General features: G+C 42.9%; 1 protein-coding gene across 1 annotated transcript in view; it reads left to right on the forward strand.

Moving 5' to 3' along the window:
* LOC139366577 (uncharacterized) overlaps positions 1-4,228 on the forward strand; it is a 70,035-nt gene extending 65,807 nt beyond the window's left edge. Inside the window, exons 2-3 of the mRNA XM_071104231.1 lie at positions 1,622-1,673; positions 2,324-4,228. Of these exons, the coding sequence (XP_070960332.1) occupies positions 1,622-1,673; positions 2,324-2,608 (337 nt within the window). The 3' untranslated portion in view covers positions 2,609-4,228. The remainder of the gene's footprint in view (positions 1-1,621; positions 1,674-2,323) is intronic.
* The last annotated feature ends 5,458 nt before the right edge of the window (positions 4,229-9,686 follow it).

Below are 9,686 nucleotides of genomic sequence, written 5' to 3' on the forward strand. Positions count from 1 at the left end.
GTTTGCAACATACTGCAATGTCTTCTACTATTGCACCTGCAGATAACACCGACTCAAAACAATAAACATTATGTAGACATCCTGTTATAAACCAATAATGCATGCATTATTAATGCATTAAATACATACAGATTCTAGTTTGCCTCTATAGGCTATCTGTTTCATAATCTCGCTTCACTGTTGCACGTGGTCCCTGACAAATGAATCATTTCATGAAAAAGAGCAATATAGATGAACTAGGCCGATAATAATTCTACACAATTCCGTTGTAGCATTTCCTTAAAAAATATTATCAGCTGATGCAAAACAACGACGACAACAACCAAACCAACAGTAATCCATAGTCTGCATATGACATGTCGTGCAACCAAAACCCGTTCACTCAAAAGAAACGCGCGGGGAAAAACCCACAAGCACACACTTTTTTTTTTGTGCCGTTTTTTGTTGTTGTTGCCTGTTTGCTTCAGGGTGTAAACGGATTGGGTCTCTGGGTCAACTGGGCGCTTATTGTGTTTGTAGGAGTTCAGAAGGGGGCAGAGGGGAAATCATGCCATAAGGCGTATTTGCATAAATTATCCCCCGCGTCAGATGACGTCAGGACACAGTTCGGTTATAAGCGCCGCCGGTTGCAGAAATAGACACATTCGCTGAAACATAACGTGGCTCACATCACTGGCATTAACCTACCGCACTATACTCAACTCAATTCACCACAGAAGCAACCGAATCGAGTCAGTCGAGTGATTTAAGCTGAATACAGTAACCTAGAATTGTATCTAGATAGGTAGATTTATCTACTCAACCAATCGCAAACGTGGCGAGAAGCATTATCCAAACGGGTCTGCTGCTAAATTTGAGTACGGAGATCTTCAAAACGCCAATGGAGGTTGCTGTCTATCAGTTGCATAACTTCAGCATCTCCTTCTTCTCCTCGTTAGTAGGAGGAGATGTGGTGTCTGTAAAACTTGACAACAGGTAAATATAAAAACCCGCTCTGGGTTTTGTGTGTTATTGATGCGTCATTTGTGCGTTATATATTTCATTCAAATATTTCATCTAAATTGTTGTAATTCGACATAGTCATGTTTCTTCCATTACAAATATATTAAGCAAAGTATGGTTATGCTGGTATCCGTTATGATATAATTGTAAATACCGTATAATAAATGTCTTCTGCTGTGCAGACTTTGAGTAATGCAATTTGACTCCAACCCGCCGCGTGTCTGCTACGGCTGCATTTTCAAACGCATAAAAGTGGAGTATCTTGAAACAATATCGAGACAATGTAATCAATTTCATGTCATAGTTTGCAGCGCGCAACAATGTATCTAGCTAGGTTGCAAAAAAAAGACAATGGTAGGCAGGCATGCTGGTTTTTCATACACATGCCCAATCTCAAATAGGTTACGCCTAAACACAAATTAAATACACATTTGTGATGATGGCGTTACGTGGCAATTGAATCTCAAAATACTCAAAATAAGTTATCCTGGTGCCAGCAATCTGTACGAGAACATCATAACCTTGCCGGTACTAACTAGGACCCCAGTTTGTTCCTTCTGATCCAATGCTCTGATTTTATATGTTGACTTATGGCTTTCTCTTCTTCTCTCCTCCACAGTGCCTCGGGTGCTAGCGTTGTTGCCATTGACAACAAGATAGAGCAGGCAATGGTATGTATATCAGCAACAGGATTATACACTTTATCGTTCATATCATCACTCATAGTAGCCCAGTAACGCTATTCCACATCCCACCACATTCATGCACTTTGCCCATAGTCATCATTTTCTGTATGTTGATAATCATAGTAGACTAGGCTTCAGTCTAGTACTCGTATACTTGTAGTACCGCAGAAGCATGGTAGTCTGTATGTGCCTTGCAGCTTTGAGTGACTACAGTACTGCATGTTCAATAGGTGTGATGTGGCATGGGACTATGTTCTGTCTGCTGCATTCTGAGTCAGACAGGGAGGAAGCTATAGATGTGCACAACAGCAGTCAAGACTATATTACCTATTTAGTTTACAGCTCAGCTTTTAAACCTTAATCCTGGTCATATGGGTACAAGTCTCTGAAACCACATGGCCTGTTACTACATGTTATACTACAAGTTACTACATGTTACTACAACTTACTACATGTTACTACAACTTACTACATGTTACTACAAGTGTTTGTAAGGCATGGTAGGTTAAGCTTAATCCATGAGTCACCTTACATGGATAGATTAGTGGTCGGTTTGTATGAGTTGCACAAACTCTCTCTCTCTCTCTAAACAGACGTCTCTAACTGTAGATCTCATTCCTTCTCTCCTACCTTAGGATCTGGTGAAGAACCACCTGATGTATGCAGTCAGGGAGGAAGTAGAGATCCTCAAGGAGCAGATCAGAGAGCTGGCTGAGAAGAACAACCAGCTAGAACGTGAGAACAGCCTTCTGAAGAACCTGGCCAGTCCAGAACAGATGGAGAGCTTCCGCGAACGGGTTCCGTCCGACTCAGACGCTCTGGTCCCCCTGCGGCTGGACAACCAGTACCAGCAGCAGGCCCAGATGGGACTCCATAACCCTGACCAGTCCTGCCACATCAGCGCTGGCTCTGCTGTATAGGTGGCTCTTCCTTGGACCTCCAATTGTAAACTGATCGTCGCCGCCAACTTCAGTGAAGCTGTCTGTAACAGATGATGAAACACACAATTGATGAAAAGCACACGAGACGCTCTAACTAGCGGCTATAGGCTGAAGCTATACGCTAAGATAAGCCCGTCCTACGACATCTAGACTCTTTCTCTTTAGACAAAAGCGCTAAACGAGAGGGCTCACATGTAGCCAGCCGGAGAACGCTTGCATTGGGACAGAGGTGAGGTTCCGGCCTTCTGGGGCCAGGAGGGCCAACCCTTCAGCCATTCTCTACCACCCCTGCTACAGAGGGGGGAGAGGGCTAAGAGACGGGGCTGGCCCAGGGATCTGATCCTGGGGATGCGATCCTTTGGATGCCTCTCCATACCTCTCCTGGTCCAGCCAAGGAAAAAGGACACCTTTTCTCAAGACAGATGGCCCTCCAGTCTCCACTAGATCCCCCTCATTTAACTAGGCAAGTCAGTTAAGAACAAATTCTTATTTACAATGACGGCCTATCGGGGAACAGTGGGTTAGCTCCCTTGTTCAGGAGCAGAACAACAGATTTTTTACCTTGTCAGCTCGGGGATTTGATCCAGCAACCTCCCAGTTACTGGCCTAACGCTCTAACCACTAGGCTACCTGCTACCTGAAATCCGTGTGGAGTTCTTCTAACTGCTGATAGTACAAGCTCTGAGTAGTTAGAAAATATCTTAACCATCTTGTGAGTCTTTCCACCTGACACCATCTACTGATATTCTCTGTCAATATTCCTTAAGAAGAAGCAACGTGTCTTTAGGAAACCAAACCGGAGCTCCAGTTGAACAAGTAGAGGAGAAGGAGGATCTAGGAGATCCTGGACTGTTGCTGGGAGAGAGAGGCTTGTTGCTTCTCTTTCTCAACCTCGCTGGTGATAGGAGATGCTGGACTGTTGCTGGGACAGAGAGGCCTGTTGCTTCTCTATCTCAACCTCGCTGGTGATAACTGATTTCCATAATCATGATTCAGAACATCATTACTTGTATTCTTTGCAGTTGGGGTGTGCTGCTTTTTGGGGAAAATCCTGCTATTTCACATTTGTTTTGTGATTCTGAACAAAATGGAATACTTGTTAATAGGAGCGTTGTAACTGTTCAGTTAAATGATGTATTATGGGGATGGAAGTATCTACTACCCAGAATGCCTAGCTCTGTACATTTTACTAACATGTTCAGAGTAGTGGGCTGGAGATGAATTTGAGCAGCTGATTTTTTTCTCTAAAGGCTGTGAATGCGATCCTGACCTAGCAGACATGTTCTGCGTGTTCAGATGCCAACCTCAACTTGAATCAATGGCATGACTCTAGTGCCTATCTCCAGAAGAGGAATAACACAGTTCCACAATGGACGTTTTTGTGTTTTCTAACTACCAAAGACTTTGTCTCATTCCTACTCCAAACGAAACCAAGCAACCTGGACCATGTGTACATCGTTCACAGGGAGAACTCTTGTCAGCGTGTGTTTTTGTTTTGATGAACGTTGGTTATTGTTGCTGTATTGTGTCCCTGAAACAGGTATTTGTAATGATGGATGCAAAATGTCCATTTGCAATAAACCTTCTGTTTACACTAAACGCCATGTTGGTTCCCTTTCCGTTGTTCTTACTCAAGGTTATTGCAATCTACATGGAGAGTAACAAGAATATATATAATTAATTATTTAGCACACATTGACCACTCGCAACAACAGCTCATGTTGTTAAGAGCTTCAAGACCCACTGCTATTGGGTTTAAGTTATCTAAGATTTGAGACGTAATTATGCAAAAGTAAAGGATTTATACATCGACCTACATGTTGAAGCTTAATGATGTTTTTGCAAGAAAACATTGGACATCTAACCAATGAACTAAATGTGGCTTACTTGTGTAGGTCAAATGAAAATCTACAACATATTCTTCAATCTTTGTCCAAAGCAGCACATCTGAACTTTTCAAACAACTAGATATTTAATAATGGTTGTCCAAGGGGCAGCTAGCCTGGAAGACGAAAAAATACTTTGTCCCAAAAAAAACAAATCCTTCCGCCGTATTGGCAGCTAGTGTGTTACTGTCTTGTGTCCGTGTTGGTTTGTGGGTTCTCTACTGCCCTGGTCTGAGAGCTACACCAATTACATTTTATATTTTTTTATTTCACCTTTATTTAACCAGGTAGGCAAGTTGAGAACAAGTTCTCATTTACAATTGTGACTTGGCCAAGATGAAGAAAAGCAGTTCGACACATACAACACAGAGTTACACATGGAGTAAAACAAACATACAGTCAATAATACAGTATAAAGAAGTCTATATACGATGTGAGCAAATGAGGTGAGATAAGGGAGGTAAAGGCAAAAAAAGGCCATGGTGGCAAAGTAAATACAAATAGCAAGTAAAACACTGGAATGGTAGATTTGCAATGGAAGAATGTGCAAAATAGAAATAAAAATAATGGTCATTGGCAGCAGAGAACTGGAAGGAGAGGCGGCCAAAGAAAGAATTGGTTTTGGGGGTGACTAGAGAGATATACCTGCTGGAGCGTGTGCTACAGGTGGGAGATGCTATGGTGACCAGCGAGCTGAGATAAGGGGGACTTTACCTAGCAGGGTCTTGTAGATGACATGGAGCCAGTGGGTTTGGCGACGAGTATGAAGCGAGGGCCAGCCAACGAGAGCATACAGGTCGCAATGGTGGGTAGAATATGGGGCTTTGGTGACAAAACGGATTGCACTGTGATAGACTGCATCCAATTTGTTGAGTAGGGTATTGGAGGCTATTTTGTAAATGACATCGCCAAAGTCGAGGATTGGTAGGATGGTCAGTTTTACAAGGGTATGTTTGGCAGCATGAGTGAAGGATGCTTTGTTGCGAAATAGGAAGCCAATTCTAGATTTAACTTTGGATTGGAGATGTTTCATATGGGTCTGGAAGGAGAGTTTACAGTCTAACCAGACACCTAGGTATTTGTAGTTGTCCACGTATTCTAAGTCAGAGCCGTCCAGAGTAGTGATGTTGGACAGGCGGGCAGGTGCAGGTAGCGATCGGTTGAAGAGCATGCATTTAGTTTTACTTGTATTTAAGAGCAATTGGAGGCCACGGAAGGAAGGAAAAGAAAATGAGAAAGGGAGTGAGTATAGTAGATTAGGTTAGGACAGCATAACCAGCTATGACAGCATGATGGGTAAACCAACAAGTCTCAGTCCAGCAACAGTATCTGGTATTATGGATACACTGACAGGTCTCAGTCCAGCAACAGTATCTGGTATTATGGATACACCGACAGGTCTCAGTTCAGCAACATTATCTGGTATAATGGATACACCGACAGGTCTCAGTCCAGCAACAGTATCTGGTAGTATGGATACACCGACAGGTCTCAATCCAGCAACAGTATCTGGTAGTATGGATACACCGACAGGTCTCAGTCCAGCAACAGTATCTGGTAATATGGATACACCGACAGGTCTCAGTCCAGCAACAGAATTTGTTAACATGATGGGCAAACAAACAGGTCTCAGCCCTGTTTTTCCATATGACTGAACACATGAAATGAGTCATCTTATTTAGGTGGAGATTGCATCAGGTCCCAAGTCTTACATAGAGCCTGAGGTTACATCAGGTCCATAGTATTACTTAGAGGCTGAGGTTACATCAGGTCCCTAGTATTAATTAGAGGCTGAGATTACATCAGGTCCCTAGTATTACTAATAGGCTGAGATTACATCAGGTCCCTAGTATTACTTAGAGGCTGAGTTACATCAGGTCCTTAGTATTACTTAGAGGCTGAGTTACATCAGGTCCCTAGTATTACTTAGAGGCTGAGTTACATCAGGTCCTTAGTATTACTTAGAGGCTGAGTTACATCAGGTCCCTAGTATTACTTAGAGGCTGAGATTACATCAGGTCCCTAGTATTACTTAGACGCTGAGATTACATCAGGTCCCTAGTATTACTTAGAGGCTGAGATTACATCAGGTCCCTAGTATTACTTAGAGGCTGAGATTACATCAGGACCCTAGTATTACTTAGAGGCTGAGATTACATCAGGTCCCTAGTATTACTTAGACGCTGAGATTACATCAGGTCCCTAGTATTACTTAGAGGCTGAGTTACATCAGGACCCTAGTATTACTTAGAGGCTGAGATTACATCAGGTCCCTAGTATTACTTAGACGCTGAGATTACATCAGGTCCCTAGTATTACTTAGAGGCTGAGATTACATCAGGTCCCTAGTATTACTTAGAGGCTGAGATTACATCAGGTCCCTAGTATTACTTAGAGGCTGAGATTACATCAGGTCCCTAGTCTTATTTAGAGGCTGAGATTACATCAGGTCCCTAGTATTACTTAGAGGCTGAGATTATATCAGGTCCCTAGTATTACTTAGAGGCTGAGATTACATCAGGTCCCTAGACTTAAATAGAGGCTGAGAATACATCAGGTCCCTAGTATTACTTAGAGGCTGAGATTATGTCAGGTCCCTAGTATTACTTAGAGGCTGAGATTACATCAGGTCCCTAGTATTACTTAGAGGCTGAGATTACATCAGGTCCCTAGTATTACTTAGAGGCTGAGATTACATCAGGTCCCTAGTATTACTTAGAGGCTGAGATTTACAACAGGTCCCTAGTTTTACAGTAAGAATAATGCATTGCTGTCATGTATTATTATTGCCATTACAGTACCTGTATGTTACTGGTTGGCCATTTTGATGAGGCTCGTCTCTATAGGCCTATATCACATTGTGGTACCAGTTCTCTCATTCTATTTTGGGGTTATTTAACATGGTTGGTTACAATGCTTGCATAAGGACCGTGTGCAGGAACGGTTGTTTTCTTTTTTACTATGGTCTCCATTAAAGTAATATAATTAGTGTAGCATACTGGTTGTTTGGCAATGACAAGCTGTTAGCACGATAGCACAAACAGCATGGTACTCAGGCTAGTAACACAGACATCATGAAGATAATGATAGACTATGTCTTCTCCAGATCTATGGTGATAAAACTGGTCTAGACTGGTTCAACCAATTAATGTGTCCCAGTGACAATTTGTTGTGTTAACCTATCATTGAGTCCTTCGTTAAGGAACACTAAGCAGGAACTACTGAGGTGAATCAACGTCCAGTTTTTAGAGAATCTGAGGGTGTTCTCAAAACAGAATTTGTTGGGCCTAGTCTCCGGGTGACTGAAACACCAAAAGTGTTACAAGAACTGACAAGACCTGTGTCAAGGTTTATGAGACCATATTTACATGGTGTTGGGCTGCTCGGTTTATGAGACAAACTTTACATGGTGTTGGGCTGCTTGGTTTATGAGACCAACTTTACATGGTGTTGGGCTGCTTGGTTTTATGAGACCACCTTTACATGGTGTTGGGCTGCTTGGTTTTATGAGACCATCTTTACATGGTGTTGGGCTGCTTGGTTTATGAGACAAACTTTACATGGTGTTGGGCTGCTTGGTTTATGAGACCAACTTTACATGGTGTTGGGCTGCTTGGTTTATGAGACCACCTTTACATGGTGTTGGGCTGCTTGGTTTTATGAGACCACCTTTAAATGGTGTTGGGCTGCTTGGTTTATGAGACCACCTTTACATGGTGTTGGGCTGCTTGGTTTTATGAGACCATCTTTACATGGTGTTGGGCTGCTTGGTTTATGAGACAAACTTTACATGGTGTTGGGCTGCTTGGTTTATGAGACCAACTTTACATGGTGTTGGGCTGCTTGGTTTTATGAGACCACCTTTACATGGTGTTGGGCTGCTTGGTTTTATGAGACCAACTTTACATGGTGTTGGGCTGCTTGGTTTATAAGACCAATTTTCCATGGTGTTGGGCTGCTTGGTTTTATGAGACCACCTTTACATGGTGTTGGGCTGCTTGGTTTTATGAGACCACCTTTACATTGTGTTGAGCTGCTTGGTTTTACGAGACCACCTTTACATGGTGTTGGGCTGCTTGGTTTTATGAGACCACCTTTACATTGTGTTGGGCTGCTTGGTTTATGAGACCAACTTTACATGGTGTTGGGCTGCTTGGTTTTATGAGACCACCTTTACATGGTGTTGGGCTGCTTGGTTTTATTAGACCACCTTTACATTGTGTTGGGCTGCTTGGTTTATGAGACCACCTTTACATGGTGTTGGGCTGCTTGGTTTATGAGACCAACTTTACATGGTGTTGGGCTGCTTGGTTTTATGAGACCACCTTTACATGGTGTTGGGCTGCTTGGTTTTATGAGACCAACTTTACATGGTGTTGGGCTGCTTGGTTTTATGAGACCACCTTTACATGGTGTTGGGCTGCTCGGTTTTATGAGACCACCTTTACATGGTGTTGGGCTGCTTGGTTTTATGAGACCACCTTTACATGGTGTTGGGCTGCTTGGTTTATGAGAACACCTTGACATGGTGTTGGGCTGCTTGGTTTTATGAGACCACCTTTACATGGTGTTGGGCTGCTTGGTTTATGAGACCACCTTTACATGGTGTTGGGCTGCTTGGTTTTATGAGGCCATCTTTACATGGTGTTGGGCTGCTTGGTTTATGAGACAAACTTTACATGGTGTTGGGCTGCTTGGTTTATGAGACCAACTTTACATGGTGTTGGGCTGCTTGGTTTATGAGACCAACTTTACATGGTGTTGGGCTGCTTGGTTTATAAGACCAATTTTCCATGGTGTTGGGCTGCTTGGTTTTATGAGACCACCTTTACATGGTGTTGGGCTGCTTGGTTTTATGAGACCACCTTTACATTGTGTTGGGCTGCTTGGTTTTACGAGACCACCTTTACATGGTGTTGGGCTGCTTGGTTTTATGAGACCACCTTTACATTGTGTTGGGCTGCTTGGTTTATGAGACCAACTTTACATGGTGTTGGGCTGCTTGGTTTTATGAGACCACCTTTACATGGTGTTGGGCTGCTTGGTTTTATGAGACCACCTTTACATTGTGTTGGGCTGCTTGGTTTATGAGACCACCTTTACATGGTGTTGGGCTGCTTGGTTTATGAGACCAACTTTACATGGTGTTGGGCTGCTTGGTTTTATGAGAC

Source organism: Oncorhynchus clarkii, chromosome 14, assembly GCF_045791955.1.
Source record: "Oncorhynchus clarkii lewisi isolate Uvic-CL-2024 chromosome 14, UVic_Ocla_1.0, whole genome shotgun sequence".
NCBI lineage: Eukaryota > Metazoa > Chordata > Actinopteri > Salmoniformes > Salmonidae > Oncorhynchus > Oncorhynchus clarkii.